The sequence below is a fragment of the Chironomus tepperi genome, unplaced genomic scaffold, assembly GCF_022539635.2.
Source record: "Chironomus tepperi strain 1889 unplaced genomic scaffold, CSIRO-AGI_Ctep_v1 contig_184, whole genome shotgun sequence".
Classification (NCBI taxonomy): domain Eukaryota; kingdom Metazoa; phylum Arthropoda; class Insecta; order Diptera; family Chironomidae; genus Chironomus; species Chironomus tepperi.
Genome location: NW_027226306.1, coordinates 66,859 through 85,963, shown reverse-complemented (window position 1 = coordinate 85,963; position 19,105 = coordinate 66,859). Strand labels below are relative to the sequence as shown.

The 19,105-nt window shown below is 30.7% G+C and overlaps 1 protein-coding gene across 2 annotated transcripts; it reads right to left on the bottom strand.

Annotated features, from left to right (window-relative positions):
* Positions 1 to 375: 375 nt before the first annotated feature.
* tna (Zinc finger MIZ domain-containing protein tonalli) lies at positions 376 to 18,744 on the bottom strand. 2 transcript variants are annotated; one of them, XM_070639203.1, is made up of 10 exons: positions 18,313 to 18,744; positions 12,074 to 12,252; positions 5,493 to 5,974; positions 4,529 to 5,432; positions 4,102 to 4,445; positions 3,683 to 4,038; positions 3,309 to 3,614; positions 3,065 to 3,242; positions 2,644 to 3,003; positions 376 to 2,025 (listed from the first exon to the last, which is right to left on the bottom strand). In XM_070639203.1, exons 2-10 carry the CDS (start codon positions 12,237 to 12,239, stop codon positions 1,885 to 1,887), a joined length of 3,237 nt encoding a protein of 1,078 aa, XP_070495304.1. In that variant the 5' UTR covers positions 12,240 to 12,252; positions 18,313 to 18,744; the 3' UTR covers positions 376 to 1,884. The 2 variants fall into 2 exon arrangements, with proteins under 2 accessions (XP_070495304.1, XP_070495306.1); XM_070639205.1 differs by lacking the exon at positions 12,074 to 12,252.
* Positions 18,745 to 19,105: the final 361 nt, after the last annotated feature.

The following is a 19,105-nucleotide window of genomic DNA, read 5'->3' as shown; positions in this document are numbered from 1 at the left end:
GATTCAAGTTGACTCGATTTCATGTAAAATTTGAGTCGATTTCGAGTTCTGAAAACTGATCATAGTTGTTATACATTCCGAACGACAAAAATATTCAAATTGACTAGGAAGTAACATAGCGCTGCTATGGAACATTCTGACAATACCACGTTGCCACATCCTTAATTTGAACTTATTTTGAAGCCATGAAACGCTGCTCTGTAACTTAATAAACTTAGAATTAATCTCAATAAAATTGAAATAAATCTCCAAAAGATTTAAATAAATTTAGCGAAATCTTGATAAAGACTTAATGCAAGACCAAGACTTCTTGGTTGAACAATTCAATTTGTAGTCTCGATCTCGATTCCTGGTCTCAGTCTTGATCTTGGTCTTGAATCCAAGACTCCGAGAAGCTCTAACTGGCCTAATCTGGATGAATTTTGAATGCATTTGCTGATAATTTAGATGTTTAATAGGATTTATTGGACTTCTTGCTTTTTTGAGCAGGTTCGTTTAGTTGAAACTATTTGTTGAAACTATTTCTGATTTTTCATAGCCTGCTTCATTTCTTTAACGTATTGGACCAATCATAGATCACAGTTCTCAGTTTTATAAGATAGTGTGTCACGATTTCTCATTAGACTCATTCTTCATAGACTTCATAAACTCTTTCTCATTAGATTTAGAATCTTGCAATAATTTTTACTTGAAAATGGAAATTTAAGTTTGTCTGTGATGTCTGATTTGATTCTGATCCAATATATTCACTTTTTGATGAACTTCAATTTTATTTGCAAATAAACTGCAGATCAACTAAATTAAATATTCAAATTAAGTCCTTAAAATTATACTATCTTAACCTCTGCATTACACTTAAAGATCATTTCACCAAATTCTCCTCAAATCCACCCCCAAAAGTCACCGCAAAAAAAATTCACTTTCATACTGTTGCTGCTGCTGATTTATTAAATGTGTTTGTTTCATGTGTGTTCTGTTTGTGTGTAAATTTTTTAAATTTATTTATGCTTATCGCCATGAAAAAAAGAATTTACTAAACATAAAAAATTTATTTCTTGTTATTCACAACATTTTTTTTTATCTGCATTTTTTAATTAATTCTTCATTTATCTCACATTATGGTTCACTTATACAATAATCCTATGATGTATTATCAATTAGCTTATAAGCCCGAAAAGAAAATTTTTTCTATTTTTTTTCAAATCTGAATTTTTTTGAAAGAAATTTTAAAATTTCCTTCAATCTTTTTACATATTGGATAAGCTTTTCTTTTCGGGTTTAATCACAATTCAATTTATACAATGAAAAAAATTTCTACTTCCATTTTTTTTATGTACTTAATGAATGAATGAAACTACGAATAATAGATTTCAAACATTTTGTTTTTGTTTGTGTGTGTGTGTGTGAATTTAGTCTATGTACAACTTACAATACTATAGAAATAAATTTTTTTTCCTCAATTATTTTTTTCCTCATTTTAATTAAGATTTTTAACTCAATATTTTCAATTTTTTTTTTTTCATCTTTTTTTTGTCGTCCAATAACTTTTTTTTTTTTGAATTTTTACTGTTTTAGTTTTTTGTTTGTTTTGCACAAAATCACAATTGCTGTATGTATATATTTATATAATAAGTTAAAAATTTGTTCCACATTTTTTACTTAATATTCTTCACTTGAGAAGTTTTTTTTTTTTTTTTTTTTCATGTAATTTATCTCACCAATGTAACACATTTGTATCTCCTACATTTATCAATTAACTTTTTATAGGGATTTGTATGTCGATTTCAATCGTTTGACGATCATCATCACAAAAGTTCACCACCTCCGACTGCTGCTTAAATTTGATTACATATTATATATATATTAATAATATATTTTCATTATTTAATCAAATAATACGGCTAAAAAGTCATCATTATTTGCATTATTACTCGAGCCTGAACTTGGCGGCGTGTTGAGATCAGGTGGTGGGTCAAGATACGAGAGTAGCTCTAGGGGATCGACATTTACATTGTCCGGGAGGAGCTGCGTGGGATGGAAAATTAATAAAAAGGTTAAAAAATTTGTTCTTGTTTTACGTCAGATATTATTTTTTAAGGCATTGAAAGATTTTTCGAATATATGATTTAATTAATGTATAATTTTGTGATTTTTGTTATAATTTAGAACTAATTAGAATTATTTAATTACGTTTAAAAGGATTTTGAAGTTTGAAGGAAATTATTCAAAAATTTGGTCAAATTTAACGAAAAACATCTCAATTTTTAGTTAAATTTAACATAAAACATTCATTGCTATGTCAAACTTAGCTTTAAACATTCAATTTTGTCGTCAAATTTAACTGAAAACATTCAAATTTATCGAAAAACATTCAAATTTATCGAAAAACATTCAAATTTGTCGAAAAACATTCAAATGTTCATAAAATTTAAATGAAAACATTAAATTTCTTTCGTTAAATTTGTCTAAAAACATTCAAATGTTTCATCCAATTTAACGGAAAACATTGAATGTTTTGTCAAACTTAGCGATAAGCATTCAATTCTTTCGTCAAAATTAACGACTTTTTCAATTCAAATTTAAAGACTTTTTCCAATTTTTTCATCAATTCTACACAAATTCATCAATGTTATCTATACTCACATTCAGATCATTTCCACCTTCGCCATCAATAACAGCGGCTGGATCGAAATTAAGATCTGCATTCGTCAAATCCGAACATACATCAGTGAGATTTGGTATTGAATTCATTAAATTTTGTTGCATATTTTGATTCATATTCTGAGGTGAGTTCATCATATTTTGTGGCGAATTCATAAGACTCTGTGGTGAGTTCATAATATTTGATGCTGAATTTAATATGTTTTGCTGGTGCTGAGGTGAATTGGAGTTATTTGAATTGGTGCCATTTACATTGTCATGTACGCTTGGTACACTCGGTGGTCCGCCTGGTGTCATTGGATTATTGTGACCGCCATTTGGTGTGTGAGGCGTGTGGGGCATCTATATGTGGAATAGATTAATATTAGATTGAGAATTATTATGAATATTTCAATGACTATACCTGATCATTAAGTGTCTTTTCCATGGCATTAAGTGGATCGAGTGAATTTACAGACTCATTTAAGTGTGCCAATGGATTATTAACGCCATTAACGCTGCTATTGCTGTTAAAGTCTCCACTCATTGGATCCTTTATTGGATTACCATATGGGTCGAATTGTTGATTTCTTTGGTTGTAGCTGTTAACAAGAAAAGTGTTAAGATTAAGTACAAATTAATTAATTTTAGTCAGTTCCTCTACTCACTTTTGATTCATCATGCTTCCACTCGCAATCGAGTTCATATCGGGACTCATGTATGGACTCATAGCCTGCATATTATCCCATGATGGTAGTGATGTTGATCCCGGTGACATGACCTTATTAAATTGTTTACCACTGTCTGGATCAAGTGGCTCTTGCTTTATACCATTTATATTCATTGGCTTAATTGCCTTCCAATTTGCTTGTGCATCAATCATCACCTCTTCTGTTTCCTGCTGTGATGTTAAGGTATTTAATATTGCCCACATATACTGATCGATTTCAAGTCCTTCTGTTAAAGCTGGTTTACTATTTTTTGAGAGAATAAAGCAGTAAAGTAATGGAAGTTCCATTGAAAAATTTTATATAAAACTTACTTGCACACCGGGCACCTCCAGTTGCCACGTTCACAGTTAATTTGTAGATATGCCTCGAGATCAAAGCATTGTATGTGTTTACAATCATGTCCACGTGCTGGTAATGTTATTCTCTTACACGTGATCGGACACTTGAGGAATACTTTTAATGATTGTTGTTGATCCATACTGCCGTCCTTATCAATTGTCGGTACGCCAGATGGATTCGTTTGAGGTGATTGAATATGGCCCTGAGCAAAGCTACGCTTTATTTTGGCCACAGCATGCTCAGCAGGTAATAAATTTCGTCGTAGTAATGTGTGTAGAACATGCCTTACCGACGGTCGATGAACGAGTTGTAATACGAATAGATGAGACTGTACGGAAATAGGTGAATTAGCATCAATTGCACTTCTGTAACTAAATTCACGACTACTTACGCAACAACAAGTGCTGACTGTAATTTGAATTGTATTTCTGCCCGGCTGACAGACTTGTTTCAAGTATAATGGACGATGTGTATTCTTATTCTCACCACGATCAATTTCAAGTGGCGTTGAATTGGCCGATACTTGTACACTTGCTGGCCAATTTGTGTTCATTTGACGATCCTCATGATGGAAACATTTGAGTTGTAATTCGAGATCAGATCGACACATTAGTGTATTATAAACGGTTGGCTTAAGTTGAAATACATGATTACTAACAGCTAAATTATGCTCGAGACGAAATGGTGGTAGGATAATTCCATCACGGACTGGGAAAGTTAATCTTAGTTCTTCACCTGGAAAGAGTTTAAAAGAATTGTTTTATTTATAGCCAAAAGCTGCTTTTTTCCCGCCAAAAACTTAAATGTCATCAACTTACTGTGCACAATATTTGGTTTAACATCAGGATTTGGACTGATGTATGGTGTCATTGATGATGCAGGTGTGAGTGGAGGTGTTGGATTGCCAGGAACGGGACTGTGCTGATAATTAAGATTTCGTCCATCTTGCTGATGAAATCCTTGAATATTTTGATATCCTGCATTAGCTCCAGCATTTCCATAATACTGTTGTGCAGCTGAATTATTATAAGGTGGAGTATTTTGTCGATTCGTTGGCATCATTGATGGACTTCGTCCATATGGATTCATTGGATTTTGTCCTGGTCGTGAATATTGATTTTGTATTGGAATTGGTACAGCACCTTGATGCTGTGGAAATTGACTCATGGCTGGTCCACTTGGTGGAACTTGATTAGCACCACCCATACCATACATTGCTGCCCTCTTTTGTGCTGTATGCATTTGTGGATTTGGATACGGTGACATACGTCTCGGTGGTGCATAACCATTTGCCATGCCTTGCATTTTGGCCATTGGATTCATTTGATTAATTGGATTCATACCATTCATTTGAGTACTCATTTGATGTCCACCACTACCATTTGTGGCAGCACTACTCATTCCCATATTAGCCATTTGTGCCATGGGATTAATCTGACTCTGATGATGTCGTTGATTATTAAAATTCATGGCACCATTCATTTGTGCATTCATGGAACTCATATTATTCATATTACCCATCTGCATTGGATTTCCACCATTACCATGCATGGTATTCATTTGATTCATTTGATTCATCATACCACCATTTATCATACCATTCATATTTGACATATTTCCCATATTATTACCATTACCGGCATTTGTAGCATTTCCATTACCACCCATTGAATTTATTTGATTATTCCAGGAATTTTGGGAATGCATTCCCATGTTGTTCATCTGATTTAAACAAAATTTGAGTTAACATCAATTTTTACATAAACATATGTTGATATTTACCTGTGAATTATAGCCGACGTCCATGCCGCCTTGTTGTCCAGCAGCTACCATATTAAAATTACTATTTAAATGATTATTTTGATTGCTATAATTGTTGTTGTTGGCGTTGGCGTATTGACTAATGTTATTATTTTGATGTTGTTGATTATTATTAAATACTTGATTCGACAACGATGATGACGCACCAGGCGTTAATTGCTGATGATTGTTATTAGTCCTATTAATACTACTAGATGAAGAATTGTTACTGCTCATGTGAATTGGCGTTGCGTTATTATTTATTAGATTATTTGTATTATTAATATTATTAGCGTTTCGAGATTTACTAGTTGCTGTATTGCGTTTACTTTTATTATTACTATTACTACTAACGGACGACGCTTCTGTCACCAAAATATTTGCATCGATTACATCACTCTGATCAATATTATTATTAATGCTATGATATTGTTGTATATGATTTTGTTGTAAACTATTTGTACCTGTAATGGGACAAACAAGGAAAAAGACCAATCGTCAGTTAAATATAATAATATGAAATTAATAATTATAATTAAATAAATTTATTGTGAATTAATACATGGGATATTGTCCATGGTGTACGATATCACATAAAATATAATTTACATCTTGTTGGGTTATTCATATTAACGTGGTTTTTGGGGGTAAATGTATTATTATTATTATGATGATGATGTGTGAAAGGAGTGGACGATAGTATCAATGATTGAAGGCTTTATCGATGTAATGTAGTGAAGATTCTCATCATATCGACTAGATGAGGTCAGAGCTACTCAAATTATGCTTCTAGACACAACAGTGAGTCGCATTGATCAAGAATTGAGCCCAAGTTCTTGCCAATGATAGCAATTTCTAGTTCTGTAGCTTATTCACTACTTATTCAGCTTATCTATAGATATGTCTACACATGGTCCGATATTTCCATATCAATGGTACTTAAACTGAGCTAACAACTCAACATAATCTCATCTTCTTCAATATTAATTCCCAAAATGCCCAATCTATCCCCAAAAATTCAACCCTGATTTTCCCAAATCAGTGCGAATTCCTTGAAAATCATTTTTTTATTCCTCTTTGTTCTACCCATGTCAATATCATTATTTAATGCATTTTCTGATTATTTGGTTATTATGGCGAATTATTTTCAATTAACACCCACTCTTTCCCTTGCTTTATTCAATACACCATTGGAACGGAACATGAGAATTATTCATAAAATTGCACATACGCCATGGATAACAAAATTATACATCATGCGTTTATGCTTATCAATAGTTTTTCGATTTGCAGCTGGATATTTGGGAGAGATTGGATGGCAGTTTGGCTTGAGAAGGCAGTTACGAGCAAAATGATGCAAAAGAGGTGAATTTTGGGATTTTTCGGGATTTTTCGGGATTTTTTAGAATTTTTCGGAAATTTTTTTGAATTTCCAAAATTGAAAATAAGTCAAAATTTGAGAAAATATTGCAAAAATTCAGCACAAAACAAATTCAACCGCTCAATATATCATCCAGACAGTCAAAATTTCACTCATTCCACAGCCTAACTTATCTCCTCTATTGCTGCCATTGCACATTTCCATTCACATTCAACATTTTTTCTGCAGTTTCTCACACTCCTCATGTTTATTTTTTCAATACAAAATAGCTGCTACTAAATGTTCACATAAATAGTTTGTGTTATGTATAAATTGTAGGGGGTAACAATGAAAAATTTAATCAATTGCCATTAAATATTTGAAATTATTGCTAGTGGTCAAATCAAGGGATAAACTGTTCACAAATAAATTAAAAAAGGTTATTGAATTGTTATTTTAAAGGATTTTTTGCTTGTGTGACTGAATCCCGATTAGGATTATTTTGTTCTCTTTCATTCTCGAAATTGTTTGGCTGTAGTTGTGATGTTAAGGAATCCTTTTAAGAGATTCTGTAAGGAAAGGGGCTCAATTTACAATATTTTGTCATTTCTACACACAATATATGAGCAATGATGCTTCAAGGAATTATAATATTTGCCGTAAATCATCATTTACAACATCACACACTTCAGAGCATTCCCAAAAATCCTACTATCAGGTACCAAATTATATTCTTGACATACTTCTTGTCTGTTGTTAACAACTTAAATATTCTCTGTGTAGGCTTCCCTCAAATCTCGTAATATTTGATATTTATTTTATAAATAATAGAATTCATAAGAAATATGTAGTAAGGCTTCTCATTCACAACTAAACGCCTTAATTTACTTCCTAAAGGTCACATGACTTTTCAAATAATTTTTTAATTTTTTTATCAAATTTTATGTAACGACAGACATCATCATGAAGGTCAATTTTAGGGCTGTTTCTATGCTCATTGACTTTCCAACAAAATTAATTACACTTGAAATTTTTAATAGACAAATGTAGCAGATCCAAAAGCAATCCACTTCCGTTATGACAGAATTAAAAAAAAGACAACATAATTTTTAAACAAAAATCTCCTTATTGATCCATAAGAGATGTGAAATTCATGAAGAATAAAAACGTTATTGCAATCATAAAAGCTGCTCAACTGTGAATTATACTTTTAAGGAGGCATGAAGAAAACTTTCCATTAAATATGAGAATGAAGACGATACTTAACTTTTGCGTGATGATATTGTGTTAAGGGGTGGGGTATAGAAAGGGAAGAGGGGCTTTGGAGTGGATTTAGAAGTTTTGTAATTTTTTAAAAAATAATTTAAAGTTTTTTCAGGCAAAGTTGTTAGATTGGTGACTTTAGAAAGGTGGAGAGCTCGAAGTTTGTTTGAATTTTGTATGGAAAAATCGATTTGACACTTTACAAACTATTTTGAGCTCTAGGGAGGTGCTTATCAGTGTCATAATGGCTTGGGCCAAGATTAGGCATCATCTAGACCAGAAAACTCATTGCAATCTTATAAACAACGCATGAAACAGGTTGCTGCCCTCGATTGCAAGTTAATAGGTGACAATTCTGATTTTAGAGGCATCAAGGTGCTTAACTGTGAAATATTATCCACGAAAACTACCCTACAACAGTCATATATCCTCAAAACAATTCATAAACGTTCAAAATTCCCAAAACAACCAAAAAATTAATAAAAATCCAACAAAAATCCACATTCATTTATTTCACACCCCCACTTCCACATCCTACACATCCACAATAATGTACTTGACTATATAAGTCCTCATATATTCATTTCATTTTTCATTCAATTAAATACTTTTTTATTTTGAGTATTTAGTGAATTTAAACAAGGTGGAAAAAGGCTGCAAAATGAGTAAACTTTTTTTTATTTCATTGCAATTGAGTTTATGTGCTTGTTTTTCGGGTGTGAGCTAGAGAACCAGAACAAAAAAAATAAACAAGTGGCGAAGAAAAAATTTCCCACACGCATTAGCCATACAAAACAACAACAACTAAATTGTACATATATGGAGTTGTGTATGTGCATGATATATGCACAGGATATGTTTAAATTAAAATTCAATCACTAATTCTGCAACCACAGCATAAATGATTTCTTTTTTTTGTCTCGTTTAAATCACAAAAATAAATAAACAAATTTAGTTTGGAGAAAAAATATCAAAATAATGAGATTTGCCTTTATCACAGTTCCTATTAAACCTGCAATCATTTGTTGTTGTTTTTTGGCATAGATATTTTTATTTTTTTGTATCTTTCTCGTTTTTCTTTATTTCGTTGGCAAGATAATTTTTCATTTCTACATCTTCTCGTCCAATTCTCGTCCTTTATGGCTAGGAGTGTTGGAGATGGATGAGAATGTTTGGGGATTTTAGGGCGCATTTTTGAAAATAAAGTTTATTGGTCATTAAAAATGGGATTTTTAGGTAAGATAGGGACTAGATATGGAACTCAGCACTCAATACTTGATTTTAATTACTCGATAGCTTTCTTAAAGTTTACTTGACATTCAATACTGACTCAATACTCGAATCCTGGCCATTTGATCTAGTTTAAAATCCTATTATAGTGTTGACAGCTAGAGTCCTTAATATCTCAAACTGACAGAAGTTTTCGAAGGATTGAGCTGTATTTAGACATTCCCTCACATGGTAAAGGGCCCTCGGGTGCCCCAGCTAAGGAAGTAAGTAAGTATAGTGTTATCGAAACTTATTTGATATACGGCACACTTTGGTTATTAGCATTGACCGAAACCGGACGTGAGATTCGGTTTGTAACTTTTTGAAAACAGTCCGGCGACACACTAGTGGGGACAGCAAAGTTTGAATAGCACTCCAGATTAGGAGCGCTTTTTACTAAAGAGTCAAACTAAAAGTCCCAAAAAGAATTAATTTAATGCTAAATATTCAGAGATTTTCTCAAAAATTTACAAATTTGTGTACAATGCCCAGTGTCCATAACAGAGTCAAACTTACAAAAGTGAATTTTTGGATTATTAAGTCCTAAAAATTGAGAAATTACAAAATTGGGCTTATGTCTCGGAGAGTGAAGAGAGGGAAAACCTTAAGGGGAAAGAAGGGTTAGAATGTCGATTTTCGGAACTCCTTAATATGTGAACCATCCTCAACCTCCCATAAAAAGTAACAAAACTGCGCTTCTTAACCCATTCCCTCCATTATCAACCTTCCATTTCATCTTCCTTCTATTCTCCTTATCAACCGATGGATGAATTTTTCATTTTCATCTTCCACTTCTATTCCATTCCTTCTCCTTCATTCTCTCCGCTTCTGTACATTTTACTTATACTTTCTTCGTCTTCTTCTTATTTCAAATGATAAATAAGTATATAAATTTCATAGCAGAAGCAGAAATTTTTTATTCTTGTGTTTCTCAACCACAGGAACATTAAGAGACCAAAAAAGATCTCACCCGAGCCCACCCACCAATCCATTGCCTTAAAAAAAATGAACACATTTTCTCTATCGTATCATGCCACATTGAATGTTTGTATGTGAACATCCGTCTGTCGCTTTACTTCCCATTCAATAATTTTTTTAAGGGTACGGGGGAGATTTGACTATATAGCATATGACGTAATAGTGGTGTGTATGTTTTTCAGCATTAAAAAATGTGAATTAAATTTATGCAAGAGAATCCAATATTTCTGTTTGTTACACCTACACACACACACGTAACTGAAATTTATGATGACGACCATAAAGCTTATTTTGTGTTTGAATGATGAGATGAAAAGGACGTTTTGATAATAAGAAGCATGAATGACGTCATAAATTGAAATGCTAAAGTTCAGTCAAAAAGAAATTAATCAAATACAATGAAAAATTGTTATGGTATACCAAAAGCCCTATGTACATTGAAATTGTAATTAAATGTATTGAACATGTAGTCAAGATCATATCATATTACATGCAGCGATATTGACGATTATTATCGACAATATTGATAGAATAAATTCCCTCATATTGTTCAGCAGCGAACGAATGAATGAAAAAAAAAATGTAATTATTTTGGTCAATCAACCAAGTTGGGGTATTTAATGCTCTGTTAGTGCCTTTTACTTCTCCTTCCAATATTCACATTAACTTTTTTTTTCTCTGCTTCTAATATTGGCCATATCACATTTCACTGAGAAGTGTAATAATCATGAAAAATAATTAACAAAATAAAGAATGTAAAAATGAATTTTTTTTTGGTCGATGAAAATTTTCATTAAAAGCAGCCGAATATCATGCTGATCGGTTTAGTCGATGATTAGGGGGGTGATGATGTTGGACTTGTGGGAAGTTAGAAGCAGGGTTGGGGAATTTTTGTTGAATTGACATATATTTGGAGAGATTTGGGTAAAGGAAGGTTGAGAACTCCTAAAAAGGGGGGTTAGTTCAAAACTGCATGTCTGCAGCTTTAGAAGAACTGTAAGGTAGAGTCGAAAACTGCAAACCGGCGAAACTAACATGTAGGAAAGACAGGACTGCAGTTTTTTGACGAATCCTACTCAAAATGTATTAAATTTGTGTAAATGAGTAGTTTGAGGAGCTTAGGGCTTCATTTACCCTCCAAACTGCTCAAATAAAGTTTATTTCAAGTTTATTTAGGGCCCAGGACTTGATTAAGACTTCTTATCACAACTAATCTCCTTCTGGAAATTATCTAAGCTAGTACAAACTCTCAGCAGCACCTGACTTCTCGGCTAATAATTTACATGTGACTTCAACTGAGTCCTAACAAAAATCAACCCCAACTTCTTCCAAATCAACCAATACACTGTGTAACTAATGATAATATTCCATTAAAATTCCCATTGTTCTCCCATAGACATTGCCTAATTGATGAATACATGAACATTTAATCGAATCACATTAACAACAAAGGAAAATATGTAAACAAAACAACAAGTCCAATGGAATTCCTCTCCTCTGGACGACAACCACTGATTTTTGAAATATTTTTCACAACCACTGTCTAACCTGCAACCAATCTGGGTTCCAAAAATCACATAAATTTCATTCACACCAACACAACATGTCCACCCACACATTACCGCCCATTTCTAATCAAATTCCAACTAATTTTCTTTTTTTTTTTGCACAGGATATAAAGAGTCAAACTCACCAAAATTGTTGCAATTTGTTTGTCGTTGCTGTAACTGCTGTTGATGCTCAATCGTTGTTGCTTGAGGCTCTAATGTATGATGATAATAGACATTTGGCGTTATTTTATCAGTTGGGTTACCACCTCTATTTCGGGTCGCTCCCACTGAGCTCCCGTGATTATTCATTCGTTAATGCGATCTGAAGACACAAAATTGAAATTTTTTTTTACGATAAATAAAAGCGAGATTTTTTTTAATTTAATTAATTTATGATAATTGGCTTCTGTACGAGCGTCGTGAAGATTATTATTATATACGTTTATTTTTCTGGTAGATCGAGATTATTAAGGGTGGCAAGTATGGAAGAGCATTAACAATATATTTATATGATTTATAATTTTTTAACTTTCATGTTCCTTTTGGAAGTTGAATGGCTGAATGAGAAATAAGAACTCAAGCTAATCTGTTACATCGTAACATTCTTGGTATTCATGTTATCTGTTGGAATCTTCCTACACAAATGTTTGTTTTAAACATTCTTTTTTATTGAGTAGAAGTTGTATGAATGAGAAGAATTCTAGATTTGAACTGTTGTGGGAGTTTGTCGGTTTAATGCAATAATTCATAAAAACTTTGCTTTTCTTTCCGTGTGTAGAATGAAAGTTTGTGTGATATATCGAGGATTTTAAGGAAAAACAGTGTGGGTATTAGCGACTGAAGGAGGAAATTTTGATGAAATTTTCAATCATGTAGGATGATCTTGTGAGTTTTTTAGGATTTTTTCTAAATGTTTCCTGAGAAAAAGCAAGAATTTTAATTAAACATGCGCTCAAGTGCCTTCGCAGGTATGAGATATCTTGAACTTTAGCAATTTTTGATGTTTTTTAACAAGCTTTTGAAGATTTTTTTAAATTTAGAGATAATTTGGATGCTCATATACACTTATTTTATATAGAAAGCTAGTGCAATTGCAAAAAATTGAATATTTTACTGAAATTTGACTCAATTTAATATAAAATTCAAATTGACTTCAAGATTTAGTTTTGGTACTTTTTAAGGGCTATCTAGACCTAAACCAAGACTTCTTAATCTCATTATCGAGATCTCTCTAGACAGAGACTTCGAATAATTCTCTTGTAGTATCGGTCTTTGTCTCGGTCTCGGTCTTGGTGTCGATAAGACATCGAAACAAAAACTTCGGGAAACCTAAGCAGTATACAATCACTAGTCAACTTCTAAATCAAAGGCTGATTTCTCCAATACTGATACAGATGTGCCTCTTTGTCTTACTAAGTAAACCATTCACTATTTTAGTACTGAATCATACATTTACTGAAGACATTCACTATCAAGCCAAGAGCGTGCTCTCAAAAGCTTAATAAGCAGCATCTTTCATCCAAATTTTGCGACAATTTGCAGTAATATTCCTACAAATTACCACGAACTAGCACTTAATTATATATGAATAATCATAAATTCAATCATTAGTTCCAACTAAAGTTGGAAATTAGCAACTAGAGTTGGAAGAATTGGAGTTGGAAGAACTAGAGTTGGATCAACTAGAGTTGACTTAATTCAAAACAAACAAAATTCAACCAAATCAGAATCAACTTTGAGTTCTATTTCTATTACTCATATGTCAATATTCTATCAAAATCAATGCAACTTATCGAGTATTTACCCCTTAAATTAATTAAAATTAAATAAATTTCCCAGAAATATCCCTCATCAATATTCTCAAATAGCAATCACAAAAGCAATTTAATACAACTTTCCATTATAATTTACTCAAAAATTAATTCAGAAAACTTTTAATTGTCATATTTAAGATAAATAATTCCAACATATAGAAAGTCACACAGATATTTTATGTCTATTCATGTCTACATTCATAAACCTCACAAAATCCATCAATATGAATTGAATTCAATTGATTATAGTCGATAGACCATTCCATTAACAGCCCACATCACTCAATTCTGTTTCTATTTATATCATTTCTCACCAATTATTTTATTTGAATGAAAATCCCACAAATTTATCAACATCCAAAAAGCTTTGAGTTATTTAAAAAAAAAGAGAGAGCAAAAGAAAATTTTCTTTGAGAGCTTTTTTGTGAGTCCCACACATAAAATTTATTATGCGGACGAAAAGGAATTGAGCTTATTAATGTTAATCTGCCAATTCGCCCTTTCCAACTTTGCATATTACATTTCAATTGTGTACACACGCTTTCTTCATTTTCTAGAAAATTAGATACAATTTTTTGATTATTTTGCCTAGCCTGACCCCTATACAGACATGAATGTGTATGTAACATTTAATATAATGTTGATTTGAGTTGAAGGCAAACATACTTTTTTTTTTTGTTCGAGCCACTTGAATTTTCATTGGAAAATGGAAATTTTTTTTTTCATTTTCATTTCAAACATTTCGACGCCAACAAGCAACCGATAGGAGCAGAATGTATACAACCATCCAAAAATAGCCCTTTTATAGAGTATTACGTATTAATAGATGAAAATAGCCATGAAAAAAGCGCACCCTCACTCAATAAACCATAATTCAAAACAACAATATTGTGTGTATATTTAATACATTCATACATACAAACACACACACTTCAACCGTACCTAAACAATAGTGCGAGCGAAACGAGAGAGAGGAATGAGTAAATGTATGGTAGGTGGGAGAGAAAGATGGAAAGAACGAGAAATGGAGAGAATTGTTCACATCAAAACTAAAAATTGAAGCATGTCACATCGTACACAACACAAAAAAATAATAAAATAAACTATACGGCTATGTTGAAGAAGAGCAGGCAGCATGAAGAAATGTATAAATACAATTCAATAATGCGTGCATGAATCACCCTCTAAATACAGTCATTGATTGTAGCCGTGTATGTAACATTTAGTAATATGATATAAAAATATAGCAAACAAATCCGAGTATTGCATTGCATTTTTTTCATGTGCAACCCCTTGACAATCTTTTTTCTCATCTCGGATATTGATGATTCTCAATTCTACGCTTCTTGATACTATCGTCACCCCTTTTCACAATAATGTGCATGTCGATTACTTTTTACATTCATTCACAACACAGAAAAAATGAAAATCACATAAAAAAATGTATTGAGTGAGTAAGGATTTATTCGTAAATGACGTCACTGTCCCTGTATAACAATTGTAATTCTTATCGATGAGTGAGACGTCATTGCTGAATGACCCCCCAGAATATTGAGTAAATAAATAAGAGCATGGTCAGAAAAATTGAAAATGCAAATGGGCCAATGTTGAAAGGCATGACTATTTTTTATGTTTGTTTTCCCGAGCGACACAACATGATGTTGATGTTGCAGATGCATTTATGCTGAGCAGACAATGAAGATGCTCACAAAATTGAGGAATTGATTGAATATACTCATTTTGCTAGTATTCTCATTGTCTGTAAGGTCATCATGACGTCATGACAATTATTCATCATCATGACGTCACAAAAGCATTGACAACACCACAATCATCATGTATCACTCGGGATTCACATCCCTACACTACAATAAAATAATTTATTTGAGCGCAATTTTTTGTATGACGAAATATTGGATATTGAATGCAATTTGACTGGCTTTTTTGTTTTCTTTTTGTTCTGATTGAATGTCAGCTGTTTTTTTTTTAAATATGTAGAGTCACACTGAGTTGATGGAAATGTTTCACAATTTTTTTTTTGTGGCACAAATTAGAGCACTTATGGGGTTTTGGGTATTTTATTCCTTGTGTTTTTAAGTATTGAAGTTAATCTTCATGAAATTCACTAATCCATGTTTATATACACAAAAATGTTTTCACAGATTTTCAAGGTTTCACAAGTCTTTTTTATTTTGACAAATTATTTATTATGTTTTGTAAGCAATTTTTAACTACATTTCACTTTTTTTCTCTTTTTTTTGTTGAATTTCTTTAAAATGAGCACAACCTGGTGTTTTCTTGTTGTTTTTTTACTTTTTTTCATCACATATTTCATGATTTCGTACATTTATCATAAATTTTCAATGAATCTTATTTAAGCTTGATACACTTCATCACTGATTATAATACATTTTGGGGTTTTTTGATCTCATTTCAATTTGATTGAATTGTGTTATTTTTGGTTGGGAATTTTTTATTTATTGATGATTAATATCGTGAATAATTTGAATTTTTGGATATTTTTTGGGCATTTTTTGTCACAATTTTGATCGTTTTTGACACAACTTTGAACATTTTCGCAATTTTGGTCACAATTTAGAATTTTTGGGCATTTTTTTTACTCAAATTTGAATTTTTTTACAAAAGTTTGAATCTTTTGATATTTTTTGTCACAATTTTGAATATTTTGACACAAATTTGAACATTTTTGGCAGTTTTTGACACAATTTTTGAAATTGTTTTGGAATTTTTGATTCAAATTTAAGAATTTGTAACACAAATTTGAGTTTAGGCATTTTGTCACAATTTTTGAATTTTTAATCAATTTTTTGAAACAATTTTTTTAATTTTTGACCATTTTTGACACAATTTTAATTCAAAATTCAACTTGACTTTTCAAGAATTTTTCAATTTTGGCCAATACACAGTCACATATTTTCAAATTGCAACATAACATAAATTTTGAGCATTTTATAGCTGTACTTCACATTAATTCTCTCTGCATTGTTTTTGTTTCAGATAAACTATTTCAACATATGATTTTTTACTTCCATGCTAAGCACTAGAAATTTTTCATAATACTTTTTTTTGTGTCATATTTCACATTTGTGTAGGTTTTAATTCAATTTTTTTTCGTTTGATTTCACAATTTTTATGTTCTATTTATTGAAATTTTAGAAATTTTTAAAGAGTTTTGAATATTTGAAGATTCACAAATTTTACTTTAAAAATACAGATTTTTGGACAGTTTCAATTTTTTAAATTGTCACAAACTTTTCAAAATTCACAAATTTTTGTAAAAAGTCACAAATTTTTGAAATTCACAAATTTTTAAAAAGTCACAGATTTTTAGGTTTAAATTTTTTTGACATTTGATTTTAAATATTTTACTTTATTTTAATTCCACAAAACTTTCAATTTTTTCAATGCAGAGTTCAAAATTGTTTTGAATTTTATCATTTTTGTGTCACAATTTTCAATTAATTTCATTGCCAATTTTCACAATTCAGTTCAAAATTTTTGATTTAATTTTTAAAATTTCACTTAATTTCATTTCAGTCCATTAAAAATATTTTACTTTCGTTACAAATTTAAATTTCTTCAATCTCATTTCTCAAAAATGCAGTTAATTAATTTTTTCTCATACTCATTAACCAATTTTTTAATCAGATTACTTAACAAACTTCGTAACTTCAACTCAAATCACTACAAGTATTGCCATTTTAAGCGTAAAATAATTTTTTTATTTTTTTCTTGACACGAGACCACAGAAATATTTTTTTGTTACTAATTTTTAATACAAACATTTTTTTTTTTCTTCACAAGAAATATTTTTAAATTTTTACTTGGAAATTTTTATTTGATTTTTGTCACTAATTTTTTTAAATTGACTTTTTTAGTCAAAATTAAATTTCAAATTTTCACAAAATTAATTTTTTAAAATTTTTCAATTTTTTAAGATTTTTTTTTTTGAATTTTTGATTTATTTTTATCTCACAATATTTTTTTCTTCGTTCGATTTTCTCCAGAAAAATTATTTTTAATCATTTTTCTCCACAAATATTTACTATTTTTGTACATAAAATATTTTTTTTCTTCAAACAATTTTTTTATTTTTATTTTTTTGCTCAACAATTTTTTTTTTAATTTTTCAATTTTTTTTAACAATTTTTTCAATTTTTTAAACCAATATTTTGCAATAAAAATTCACAAATATCCAATATTTCTCATTTTTATCCATTTGTTGGTGCACTAATTTTATATTTTATTTTTACAAATACACAGCATGTGTTAAAAAAGTTGAATGAATTTTCAGTAGTAAAAAAAATTAAATAAACCCTTTTTACACACTCAATTTCAATTTTTTTTCTATTAGATCAACCAGAAAATTTTTATTTTTATTTTCATTCTTCCAGATATAGGAACAGCAGCAAGCAAAAAAAAAAGAAACGAAATCAAAAGGAAAAAAAAATCAATTTTTTTCCCTTTTGCCTTCTAAGAAGCCGAGGCCTTCACACACTCTACACTTTTATTTTTATATTTTTTTTTTTTTTGGAGGAACTTCTCACCCTTAAGGAAGTTGAATCAACAAGAATATCCACTCGTATAATGAAAGTAATAATAATGTACTCCGCTTTTACATCCAATTTCAGTGAACATTTTTAAAAAATTTATTTTCTTCATTATTTTCTATTTTTTTTTTCTTTCTTCAAAAAATTTACTTTTTTTTTTTTTTGTTTATTATAAAGCACATACACTTATTTCTATTCATTCATATTTTTTTTATTTATACACACACGATTTTCACCGCGTATATGGAAAATATAAAACAAAAAAAAAATTATTATTATATTTTTATATTTTTTTTTTATTATTTCTTGCTGTAGACGAATCCGGTTAAGCGGAAATTTATCGAAAAAATATTGCGCTTAATTCACTTATAAAAAAACACATTCTATCGATACCGCTACACAATACCACTTTATATCACCTAATTTCGTTCAACAACAACAGTTGAATAAAGAGTAGCAGAAACATAACATCGTATAAAATATAAAAAAGAAATGCAAAGAGATGATTTTTTTGAGTAACTAAATTTAAGTGAGAGAAAATGAGCGTAAAAAGTGACTTTTTTTGAGCGGAGAGAGTCAAATGTTCACTCTCAGAGTGTCTGATTATCTATGTCATGTAGTCACTTAGGGTGTCATGTCTACAATCATATAAATGGGGTGAGAATGAATGAAATCCTGTGCGAAAATATCCTTTTGATTGTATTTGTGTTCCTGTATATTATTTACTTATGGGATATCATGCTCTCTTCTCACGCTTTGCCTTATATACTTCCCATTCCCATTGTTTTCA